The following is a 12,299-nucleotide window of genomic DNA, read 5'->3' on the forward strand; positions in this document are numbered from 1 at the left end:
GCAAGGTGGGTACCTGGCGCCTCTGTGCTCCAAGCACCTGAGGGTCATGACCCCCAGCAAAGTGGAATGAGACAGGGTGTGGAGCCAGGCGTGGTGGTGAGCATCTGTAGTCCCAGCTCCTCGGGAGGCTGAGCGGGAGGACTCCTGGAACCTAGGAGTTCCAGGCTGCAGTGAGCTATGATCGCACCACTGCACTCCAGCCTGGGCTCAAAGAATTTTAAAAATAAAAAAACAGGGTCCGGAAAACATTGAGTTTGGGGGTCCAGGAAGCACTCAGGGCTCAGCCCTGCCTTCCTCTCCACCCTCCCACCTTGCTTCTGTACCCGCCACTTCTTCCTCCTGCCTTCAATCCTATCTTTCCCTTTGATATCTCCCGCTCATCCTTCTGACCTGTCACCTTCTCCAGGAGGCTCTCCCTGATCTCCAAGGAGATCTGGTTGCTCCTCTTCTCCAACTAAAAGTCCTCAAAGCTAACCTTTATTGAGCCCTTACTATGCGCCAGGTTTGGGGCTAAACTCCATAATGTCAGCATCTTATGTAATCCTTGAAGGGACACAGGAAGTGGTAGTACTGTCCATTTCACAGGTGAGATAAGCTAGGCACCGAGGAGCTGCAACGCAGAACCCAGATCCGACAGAACCTTAACCACTCTGCTTCTTCCTGCGCACCGAGGGGCAGGCTCCCCGTGGGGAGTCTCTGTCCCTGCTGCGTCCCCACAGCGAGGTGTGGGGCCTGTCAGAAGAGGGCACAGAGAAGCAGGCTAAAGAAACCAGAGGCCCCAGGAGGCTGGGCCCGGGCTACAGGCAGATGTGGTCCCCTCTGCTTGGCTCATCCTGGATCCCCATCCACATCCACCACTGGTCCCCAAAGCAGCCCTGATCCCCCAGCACCTTGGGGAAGGAGCAACAGAAGCAGGTCTCGTGGGGAGGTACCGTTTCCTCGGTTGTCTTTTTTATTTTTTTGAGATGGAGTCTCACTCTGTCACCCAGGCTGGAGTGCAGTGGCACGATCTCAGCTCACTGCAACCTCTGTCTCCCGGGTTCAAACAACTCTCCTGCCTCAGGCTCCGAAGTAGCTGGGACTACAGGTGTGCGCCACCATACCTGGCTAATTTTTGTATTTTTGGTAGAGATGGGGTTTCACCATGTTGGCCAGGCTGGTCTCGAACTCCAGACGTCAAGTGATCCACCTGCTTCTGCCTCCCAAAGTTCTGGGATGACAGGTGTGAGCCACCACACCCGGCCTGTTTACTCGGTTGTTTGGAGTTGACAGGTCAGTCCTGAGTCCAGCAGGCTGCAGCTGTGGCCCCTGGGGTGAGCAGGCAGAATGAGGTAGGTGGTAGGAGGGGCAGCCTGTCTCCTGAGAGGCCCTGGGGTCTCCGCTCCAGCCCCGGCCTCGAGGCTTCAGGGTCTACCTGAAGGTGTGTTCCCAGAGGGGACGGTTGGGTCCATGGGGGATCCAGAGGCCACCCACACACTGATGCAGAGCCGCAGCACCATCACTGCCCACACCTCCCCCTGCCTGGTGTGGCATCCGGTGGTCCCCGCCGGCCTCGGTCAGCTGGGGAGGAGGAGAGGCTCAAGCTCCGAGGCGGCGGCGCTGCGCCTGTACACCAGGAACTGGATGGAGATCTGGGGGTCCGCGGTTAAGGCCAAGCTGAGCAGACTGGGTTGGACCCGCCCCTGGGGGCCTTCCACTCCCGGGAGCTGCCTCCGTCTCCCCTCCCTCCCACCCCCACGCCGCAGCTGGGAAGGGCCAGCCATAACCTCCTGGCTCTACCTTAGCTGTGCCCTCCATTCAGAACGCCCGTCTGGCTCCTCAAGCCCTAGCCAAGCTCCATTTGTCTCCAAGCCCAGCAGCGACTTCTCCCTCCCTCGACTCTGGCCCAGGATCTTCTCTTCCTCTCACCCTGTGGCATCCTGGAGCTTGCCAGGTGGCTGGGCCATTTTGGGGGCACAAGAGCCTAAACTTTCACTTCTCCCTGCACCCAGCAGGGACTTAGCAAATATTAAAACAAAGGCCATGTTTACTTTCTCCCAGATGAGACCCAGATAACGCTCTGTCCAGCCTTCAGCAAACACTTTCTGAGCCCTCATTGATCACGGGGTCCTGTGGGGAGTGTTTCCAGATACCTCGTCTTACACAGTATCCGGATGAGACAGCAGCTGTTAACCGAGGTGAAGACAGCAGCAGAGAGGCTGCCCGTGTGCCCTGCATCACACAGCTAGGAAGCAGGGGAGGAGCCAGGATTTGAACCCAGGTTTGTCTGACCAACTCATGTGTGTCTCCACACTCCAGCTCTCATCCGCACAGCCTGGAACATTCCTCTCCTGCCTTCACCTGACTAACTTCTCCTTCTCTGTCAGGTCACAGGTTCAGTGAGACTTACAGGGGCCTTTGCTGCCACTTTAACCAGGACAGCCCCTGGCTAGATGCTTTTGTTTTTCTCTGCAGTACCTGGTGCCACTTAATTCTCTGATGATAACGTTGTGTCCTCTCTGCCCCTCCCCCGAACTGTAAGCTTCTAAGGCACGCATGGCTGTTCCTGCTCACTCATGGCTCCAGGGTCCGGCTGGGTGCCCAGCACACAGGTGTGCACAACTGGGTGAGCAGATGGAGGGAGGGAGGGAGAGAGGGATGGCTGGACAGATGAAGGGAGGGGCGGACGGATGAAGGAGGGATGGATGGATGGATGAAGGGAGGGATGGACGGATGAAGGGAGGGACGGACGGATGAAGGGAGGGATGGATGGATGGATGAAGGGAGGGATGGACAGATGAAGGGAGGGACGGACGGATGAAGGAGGGATGGATGGATGGATGAAGGGAGGGATGGACGGATGAAGGGAGGGACGGATAGATGAAGGGAGGAACGGACAGATGAAGGGAGGGACGGATGGATGAAGGGAGGGAGAGACGGATGAAGGGAGGGAGAGATGGATGAGTGCCGAAGCTGTGCACAGGCAGGGGCTTCCTTGCCCACACCTCCACCACCAGCCCCACACGCCCTGAAGGATACGATGGTGTCGAGCAGCAGCACGCCCAGGCTGCCCACAAGCCAGGGCAGGTGGTGCAGCAGGTAGCTGCCCTCGCTCTGGCCCTCCTCGGGGTTTTTGAGCAGCACGCTCAGCCCATACAGCGTGTTCCCCAGCATCACCAGCGCGAACAGCGAGTAGGAGATCCCCTGGGTGGACTTCCGGAGGAACTGAGGCAGAAGGAGTTTGGGTCAGAGATCTCGAACAGACCTCCTGTCACTCTGGATTGTAACTGTCCACATGTCCACCTGCCCCACCACAGTGCACCTGCCCTGAGCTCCTCTCTCTCTGGGTGCCCAGTATCTGACATGGGCCCGACACACAGCAGAGCTTCCTCTCACCCACAGACAAGCCCTCCCAGGCCCTGCCCGGGTCCACAGGAGACCGTGGCTGTGCCAGGCCTGCTGGCCCCATGCCACCCTGCATTCCACTCCACACAGGCTCTTGCTGCCCAGCAAGCCTCCCCTCCCCGACTCCCCAGCTTCTCCTCTCCCCTCAGGTCTCCAAGCTCAGCCCCTCACCTTCCCCTGAACTCCTACTCCTCCAAGACACACATGGGTCTCTTGCAGCCTGGCTGGCAGGCCACATCACGCCTGTTTTCCAGAAGCAGAAATGGAAGCTCAGAGACTGGATTAACTTGCCCCAGCCAACAGTGGGAGTAGCCCAGGCTTTCTGAACCAAGGCTCCTATGCCGTGCTACTCCTTAGCCCAGAGGGCCCGGGTGGCCAGGCCGGCTCTCCTCTACTTGGCCCCACCCAGCCCCTGCTGGAGGCTCACGTTGGTGCGGATCTGAGGCAGCCGGGAGAGCAGGTACAACACACTGGAGACGGAGCCGATGACGAAGCCAATGATTTCCTGCCGGGTGAAGGGCTGTGGGGCAGAAGGGGGCACTTGGTATCGCGTAGGAGCCAGAGGTGGTCCCCCTCCCCACTTAGCGCCCACGAGGCTGTGCTGGGGAGAGCCCTGGGGACGAGCCAGCCTCCATCCCTTCTACCGCCACACCCCCGGCTCACCTTGCTGCCCGGCTCCACCGACAGGAGCGCCCGTCCCCGGAAGGCTTCCCTCGGGGCAGCCACAGGCCCAGCAGCGCTCAGCAGCGGTGTGGCGCACGCCGTCCCCATGAGGAACAGCAGCATGGAGTTGATGGGGGCAGACACTGCACACGAGGCAGGAGGGAAGCTGAGGTTAGATGGCTGAGTGGCAGGCAGCAGGGGGAGGCTGAGTCCCCGCCTTGCCCCTCAGGGGCTGTGTGACCTTGGGCAAGTGACCTAACCTCTCTGAGCTTTAATTCTTTATCTGTTGAATGGGTACAACAGTACCCTTCTCCTAGAGTTATAAAGGTGAAACGCTGAGGGCAGGGAGGTCAGGAGGGGTTATACGAAGCAGAAATGCTGAAGAAAAACAATCCTTCCCAGGTCCCTCCCCACGTCCGTATGGCCTCAAGCTGACCTTGTCTCCTGCTCCTCCTGAAGGCTGGGGCAGAGGCAGCCTGTGTGACTTGTCCTCGTTTCCCCAGCTCCAAGCCCAGGGCTGGACACAGAGGAGGAGCTGGAGCTGTGCCTGCTGAATGAGGCCCTGGGCGAGAGGAACCGGCCTGTGGTCTGGGCCAGGATACGCTCACTGCCCTCAAGTCTCTATCTTGGCTGATTAAGGCTCAGGCTCTTAGATAAGGCCTGGGGAAGCCTTTCCGAGGTTCGGGTTATCACCCAGCCATGGGAAACCCGCTTCCTCCCACACTCCAGGCGCCCCCGTCGCCCACGGCCCCCACTGCTGGTGGCGCATCTGACAGAGAGCGGTCCCCATACTCACACGGAGAGGGGCGTTTCCTGAACTTGTAGTAAAAGTACAGCGTCAGCATCACCAGGTCTGCTGAGACGTAATACACAGCTGTGTAGGTCTGTAAGAGACGCAGGGGCCCGGGGGTTGGCGTAGTGCCAGGATCTGGGACCGCGCCCCGGCAGCCCTCTGTCATATCCCAGCTGGGTGACCCTGACCGAGTCACTTCGCCTCTCTGAGCTGCTGTTTCCTTATCTGGCAAGGAAGAGCTCACAGTTCCCACCTGGCAATGACAGAACAGGTGGGCAAAAGGCCCAGGAAAGGATCTAGCCCAGGAAGTGCCAATGAGCTGGCGGTCAGTGCCAGCAGTCAGGACAAAGCAGGACACCGCGGTGAAGTGATGGCTCTGGTTTCGCCTGACGCCAGGGCAGTCAGAACTTTCTGGTCCCACGTGGGAAGACAATGCCTTCCTGATTGGGAGCCCCAGCTCTGCCTGCCCACAGAGCGGGATGGCACCTGGGCCTCCCACGGAAAAACGCCTTTCCTCCTCGAGGGGCCCACCCACCCCCTGGAAGCTTCATCAGCATTCCAGCACCCTGGAGGCGGAAGACTGGAAACCTTCCTGTTAGACATGCTCATACTGCAGACGGGAAAACTGAGGCCCAGAGAAGAGCAGTGGCCTGCCCACAGCCGCAGTTCGGCAGACAGAAGGATGGGCCCTCACAAGAGGCAATGACGGGTCAGGGTTCTGGAGATCAGGCGGGCCAAAGAGCCTGGCATCTCCTCAGGCAACCCTGCAGGGTGAGCCTGGGTTAGGGTGAGCGCCACCCTGCCCGGGTACCGGCCCACCTGCAGGGGCAGCTGGTCAGCAAGAAAGGAGCCGATGAGGTTGCAGGAGTCTCCGCCGATCCAGCCCAGGAGGAACCACAGGGACAGCGCCTGGTCCATGTTGCCCGTTTTGTAGGCTTTGATGAACTGGCTGTGGAAGAGGAAGAGGAGGAGATGCATGTTCAGGCCACCTTACAGGGAATGCCGCCTTACAGGGGACACTGCCCAGAGATGACCACGGGGGAGTGAGGCGGTAATGGAGAGGAGATGGCCTGGGGGCCCACCCTCCCCGTGGGCAGGATCCTCAGGAGCCTTCTCAGCTCTTTGGAGGAGTCTCCCGGGGAATCCCTTCTAAGTCGAGGGCTCCACGGCTATGCCTCTCTCCAGGGAAAGCCCCAGCCTTACTCAGATTCTCCTCCACCACACCCTGGGGTCTCCAGTGGGGATCTGGGGCTTATGTAGGGTCCTGAAGTTTTGTGTTGGGCCCTGAGAACCGCTGCATAGAACCCCGGATCCTTTCTCCTATGGATGCAGGGAGGGGCACTGCAACAAGACCGGTGCTGGGGAAGGGACACACGGGCCGAAGGCCTGGGCACGCCGGGTCTCCAGGAGTAGCTGCAGCCAAGACAGGCAGAACCCCAGCCCGGTTCTCTTTAGAGGGCAACAGAGAAGGGTGGGGCTGAGGTGCCTGGAGCTCTACTATCAAGGTGGTGGGTTTTTGGTCCCCTGGCTGTTTTCCCAAAGGTCCCCGGTGCTGGGACCCTCTTAGGACTTCTGGTCAGGTGCGGGCACGAAGCCAAAGCTGGCGGTGGCACTGAGGCCCAGGGCAGTTCTGAGCCCTCTGTGTGTTGACTCATTCTGTCCTCAAGATACCTGTGCTGTCCAGTCTACCACAATGACCTCCTCACTGGGCCTGGAGGAAGCTGTGCCATACAGCTCGGATTCAACTCCTACCTGAGCCTCCGGTCTTGCTCTTAACCATTATACATACTGCCATTTACTGTTCCAGTTTCTTTTTAACCACCTGCATGCATGAAGGAAAATAGACAGAAAGAAACTAAATGGTGGCCAGACATGGTGGCTCACACCTGCAATCCCAACACTTTGGGAGGTCGAGGCAGGTGAATCACTCGAGGACAGAAGTTTGAGACCACCCTGGCCAACTTGGTGAATCTCTACCAAAAATTAAAAAATCAGCCAGGCATGGTGGTATACACCTGTAATCCCAGCGATTCAGAAAGCTAAGGGATGAGAATTGCTTGAACCCAGGAGGTGGAGGTTGCAGTAAGCTGAGATCACACTACTGCCCTTCAGCCTGGGCAACACAGTAAGACCCTGTCTCAAAAAAGAAAATAAACAAGCAAACTAACTAAATGGCAGCTCATCCCATCCATGATCCAAGCCAGAAACTAAGAAATGGACATTGGCTGGGTTCTTCCCACAGCCAGTCCTTCCATCCGCCTCCCTCAGCCTCCTAACAAGCCTCCCTCCTTTCAGATGAATCCTCCCTTTCAGAAATCTTTCTAAAACCCCCATCTCAGCCAGGAGCAGTGGCTCATGCCTATAATCCCAACACTTTGGAGGCCAGGCGTGGTAGCTCACACCTGTAATCCTGGCACTTCAGGAGGCTGAGAAAAGAGAATCACTTGAGCCTAGATGTTCCAGACCAGCCTGGGCAACACAGCAAGACCCCGCCTCTACCAAAAAAAAAAAAAATTAGCCAAATGTGGAGTGGGGACCTATGGTCCCAGCTACTCAGGAGGCTGAGGTGGGAGGATCACTTGAGCCCAAGAGGTTGAGGCTGCAGTGAGCTAGGACTGCACCACTGCACCTCAGCCTGGAAGTGAGACCTTGTCTCAAAAAAAAATTGTCTTTAATAACAAATAAAAAAACTAAAATCCCAGTGTCACCAAAAATGGTCAGAGTCTTCCAGTGCTCTTCGACAAGGACCCCCGTTCTGAGAGGGGGCCCTTCCAAGGCCCCAGGCTCGTCGCCCCAGGACGGCTGTTTTCCTCCCAGCTCTGGTGTCGTATGTCCCGCCCACCCCTCCTCAGGCCCAGAGGCCTCGGAGTCATCTTTCCCATCTCAGGAAATGTCGGTTCCTCCTCTGGGCCTCCCCTGACATGAGCTCCAGTGGTATCTTCTCCTTCCTCCTTTGTAACACTTGACATCCCCATCCCTCCCAGATTCACTCAAATTTCCTGAGGATAGGGGGAGTGACGAGCATAGGCCCAGCACTGAGAAGGCCCTGAATTAAGGTTTATCCCATGGCCCTTACAGTAAAGCTCCACCTAAGATGCTATGACTCAACGTGCCTTCATCAATTGCAGGAAAGTGATTCTGTCCCACTCAGGAGAGACAGAGTCCTAGGGAAGACCAGGGGGGCAGCCACCCTCCCTCCATCACTTAGGACTCTCTCCCAGGCCTCCAATCCCCTCCCTGCTTAATCAACCAGCCCAGGCAGAAAGGGGGAGCCCCAGCCAGCTACTCAGAGAGTCCTGAGGAAGCTCTCACCCTTGGACAGGGAGCCTCCCACCCTTGGCCCCATCAGTCACCTACACCTGTCCAGACTGCCTGGTAAGGGCCTCTCCAATCCCCTCACCATTGATGCTTTCTGAAGGCTTCCACAGCCTCCCAGGCGGCCTCCCTGCCTCCACTCTCTCTCTGTCACTCTGCTCCTTCCTCCCCATCACTCACAGATTATCTTTTCAAGGGTACCAGAATGGAAGCTCTCCAAAGGCAAGGACAATGTCTGTTTGGCTTACCTGTACCACATCCAACATGGCACGTGGAACAAGGTAACTCGGTAAAAATGTCAAGCCTCTGAGAGGGTGCCCGGAGAAATCAATGGGGAAGGACAGTCTTTTCAACACCTGGCGCTGGGACAACTGGATATCCACATGTGCGGTGGCTCATGCCTGTAATCCCAGCACTTCTGGAGGATGAGGCAGGTAGACCACTAGTCAGGAGTTCGAGACCAGCCTAGCCAACATGGTGAAACTCCATCTTTACTAAAAATGCAATAATTTGCCAGGCATGGTGGCACATGCTTGTAATCTCAGCTACTCAGGAGGCTGAGGTAGGAGAATCACTTGAGCCCAAGAGGCGGAGGTTGCAGTGAGCTGAGATTGCACCACTGCACTCCAGCCTGAACAACAGAGCAAGACTCTGTCTCAAAAAAGAAAAAAAAAAAAATGAGGCTGGACTCCTACTTCGTATCATTTACAAAATATAACACAAAATGGATCAAACACCTAAATGTAAGAGTTACATCTATATAACTCTTAGAACAAGCGATGCTGGGCACGATGGCTCATGGCTTTAACCCCAACACTTTGGAGGCCGAGACAGGAGGATAGCTTAAAGCTAGGAGTTTGAGACCAGCCTGGACAACACAGTGAGACCTTGTCTCTACCGAAAAAAAAAAAAAAGAAAAAAGAAAAATTCAATTTTTTCACAGTAGTGTGATCTTGGCTCATTGCAGCCTCCCCACCTGGTGGGCTCAAGCAATTCCCCTGCCTCAGCCTCCCGAGTAGTTGGGACCACAAGCACGCGCCACCACACCCGGCTAATTTTGTATTTTTAGTAGAGATGGGGTTTCACCATGTTGGCCAGGCTGATCTTGAAGTCCTGACCTCAGGCAATCTGCCTGCCTCGGCCTCCCAAAATGCTAGGATTACAGGCATGAGCCACTGCACCTGACAAAAAAAAATACATGGGGAGGCTGAGACGGGTGGATCATGAGGTCAGGAGATCGAGACCATCCTGGCTAACATGGTGAAACCCTGTCTCTACTAAAATACAAAAAAAAAAAAATTAGCCAGGCGTGGTGGCGGGCGCCTGTAGTCCCAGCTACTCAGGAGGCTGAGGCAGGAGAATGGCATAAAACGGGGAGGCAGAGCTTGCAGTGAGCTGAGATCTGGCCACTGCACTCCAGCCTGGGCGACAGAGTGAGACTCCATCTCAAAAAAAAAAAAAAAAATACATGAATGTGTATAGCAACATTAATCATAATAGCTACAAAGTAGAAACAACCCAATGTCCATCAATGGGTGAATGGGTAAGAAAATGTGGCATACACAGAGTAAAACAGTATCTGCCACAAAAAGGACTGAAGTACTGCTTTGATATATGCTATGACATGGATGAATCTTGAAGACATTATGTTAAGTGAAAGAAGCCAATCACAAAAGGTCTTGTGTGATTCCATTTATACGAACCATGAAATGTCCAGAAGAGGCAAATCAACAGAGACAGAAAGTTGACTAGTGGCTGGCAGGGACTGAGAGGGTCTGGGAGGAATGAAGAATGACTGCTGATGGGCATGGCTTTCCATTTGGGCTAACGAAAATGTCCTAAAAATAGTTGTGGTGACAGTTACACAACTCTGTGGCTATACTAACATAACTTCTACATTGAATGGGTTAATTATATGAAATGTGAATTCTCTCCCAATAAAGCTGTTAAAACAATGTCAAGCCCCCGATCAAACCTTTGTCTTTATCCCTCAGGATAAAGAGCACATTTCTTAACGCACAGCAGGCCCCTTAGGCCATAGGGTCTATGATGACTCCTGTGACCTCACCTCTCCCTGCCCTGACCCCTACACACTCTGTCCGCCATATAAACACAGCTGCCCCTTCTCTGTACATCTGCTGCTTCCTCTGCCTGAACTGCTCTTCCACACTCAGCCCCTGGCTCTCACTCCTCAATGCTGTCCTATCCTCGGCTTTTAGCCTAGATGCCAACACCTCCAGCTCCCTTCTTCTTTTTAATTTTAATTTTTTTTTTTTTTGGTAGAGATGGGGTCTCACTATGTTGGGCAGGCTGGTCTTGAACTTCCGACCTCAAGTGATCCTCCTGCCTCAGCCTCCCAAAGTGCTGGGATTACAGGCGTGAGCCACTGTGCCTGGCCTCCAGGTCCTTCCTGACTGTAATATTCTTCCGCCTCTGCAGATGGGTGGGTGTCCCTCTTCTGTGCTTCATGTAATGAAATAATAGCAGTGTCACCACTGACAGCTTTCAGGCTTGTGCAAACATTGTGTGAAGATCCTGAGTGGACAGCTCTCCCTACACACCCACATGCCATCTTCATAGCAGCTGTCTCAATTAGGTAACAACATTTCTATGACACAAGCAAGGAAACTGAGGCTCAGAGCAGTGAGGTGACACGCCCAGGTCAGGATGCTCTTGACCCTTGTGCATCGTGTCCTCGCTCCCCGATCACAGCAGCGGCCACGCAATGTTGTGTTCCCTGAAGCTATCTCCACCACCTGACTGTCAAAGCCTGGAGGACAGAGGCTATGTTTGATGCGTTCCAGCCCTCCCACTCTCCCGCCCCATCTCTGACCAGCTGTGCCACCTAAAGCAAACTGCTTAACTTCTCTGGGTTTTGGATCTCTCATCTGTAAAATAGATGGATGGTAACTGTCCCTATTTCACAAGGTTGTTGTGAGGATTAAATGAGGTAGAAATACAGCAAGTGCTTAGAAGCAAGCCAGGTATGTGGCGGGTACTCAGTAAACTGTTGCAAAGGTGATGATCTCTGCATCAGCATCGCCCAGCACAAGGTCTGGCCTGTGGGAGGGACCAGTGCAGGTCCCTCCTGGGTGGGTAGGAAATCAAGGGAGCACACCCAGCCTCCAGTCTGGAGAGGCCTGGGACCCACCAGGCAACCCCTCTCTGAGCAGTAGCTGGAGCCACTGCCCCAACCCCACAGCCCTGCCCTGGTCCTGCCACCCAGACACACTACTCACGGGAAGGTAGATGCAGCAAAGCAGAGAATGGAGATCAAGCCCAGGCCCACACTGGCCTCATCCCAGCCATCCTGGGCACATTCACCCAGCACATCCCATATCCACTGGATGGAGCCATTAGGGCAACTGGAGAAGTTGTGGGAGCCCAGTTTCTTCCAGACCATGGCTGTGGAGGAGGAGGCCCCAGCCAGGCGGGTCTGCACGGGAGGGAGGGTGCTGGTGTTCCGAGGCCGGCAAGGGTTCTACAGGGAGGAAGAGAGGAGGCTTTCAGCATTGGGAGGTCCAGGTCCTATTCATGGTCATCCCAAACTAAGCTCAGCCCAGCCTTTTCACCGGGTGCCTCGCCCGGAACCAGAGAAGGGCAAAGACATAATCCTCACTCACCAGGACCCAATCAGCCCCTAGGTACACGGATCACAGCAAACACATGCCAGCTACAGACACGTGCAGACAGCACGCTGGATCTGCAGAAGGGACGAGTGTGTTCAAATCCCTGCTTCACCACCCATTCATGCCAGACTTTGGGCAAAGACTCAGCCTTACTGTGCCTGAGCCCTCTCATCTGGAAATGGGGTCCTCAGAGCACTCCTCCCACATACGGTTTTTGTGTGGGTTCAGTGAGTTCATACACAGTGTGATGAACTGAGCCCTCCATGTTATCTTTTCCTACGACTCTTGAACGCTTAGGTTGGTCCTAATTTATTGTTATTATTGTAAATTACTCTGTAAGGATCCGCTGAGGCCAGGCCCATCAAGTTCATCTAATTTAAAGCAGGTTGTAGCCAGGAGCGATGGCTCATGCCTGTAATCCCCACACTTTGGGAGACCAAGGCGGGAGGACAGCTTGAGCCCAGCAGGCTGAGACCAGCCTGGCAGCCTGGGCAACATAACAAGACCCTATCTCT

The 12,299-nt window shown here is 55.3% G+C and overlaps 1 protein-coding gene across 3 annotated transcripts in view; it reads right to left on the minus strand.

Moving 5' to 3' along the window:
- Positions 1–921: 921 nt before the first annotated feature.
- The window catches only part of PQLC2 (PQ loop repeat containing 2), a 16,152-nt gene continuing 4,774 nt past the window's right edge, over positions 922–12,299 (minus strand). Inside the window, exons 3-9 of one of the 3 annotated variants that reach the window (XM_011934024.1) lie at positions 11,395–11,636; positions 5,660–5,789; positions 4,844–4,931; positions 4,048–4,190; positions 3,812–3,904; positions 3,019–3,204; positions 922–1,631 (exon numbers count right to left, since the gene is read on the minus strand). In XM_011934024.1, the coding sequence (XP_011789414.1) occupies positions 1,557–1,631; positions 3,019–3,204; positions 3,812–3,904; positions 4,048–4,190; positions 4,844–4,931; positions 5,660–5,789; positions 11,395–11,558 (879 nt within the window). In that variant the 5' untranslated portion in view covers positions 11,559–11,636 and the 3' untranslated portion in view covers positions 922–1,556. The remainder of the gene's footprint in view (positions 1,632–3,018; positions 3,205–3,811; positions 3,905–4,047; positions 4,191–4,843; positions 4,932–5,659; positions 5,790–11,394; positions 11,637–12,299) is intronic. The other 2 variants (XM_011934026.1, XM_011934025.1) reach the window with 2 other exon arrangements.

The sequence above is a fragment of the Colobus angolensis genome, unplaced genomic scaffold (assembly GCF_000951035.1).
Source record: "Colobus angolensis palliatus isolate OR3802 unplaced genomic scaffold, Cang.pa_1.0 Scaffold130, whole genome shotgun sequence".
Lineage (NCBI taxonomy): Eukaryota > Metazoa > Chordata > Mammalia > Primates > Cercopithecidae > Colobus > Colobus angolensis.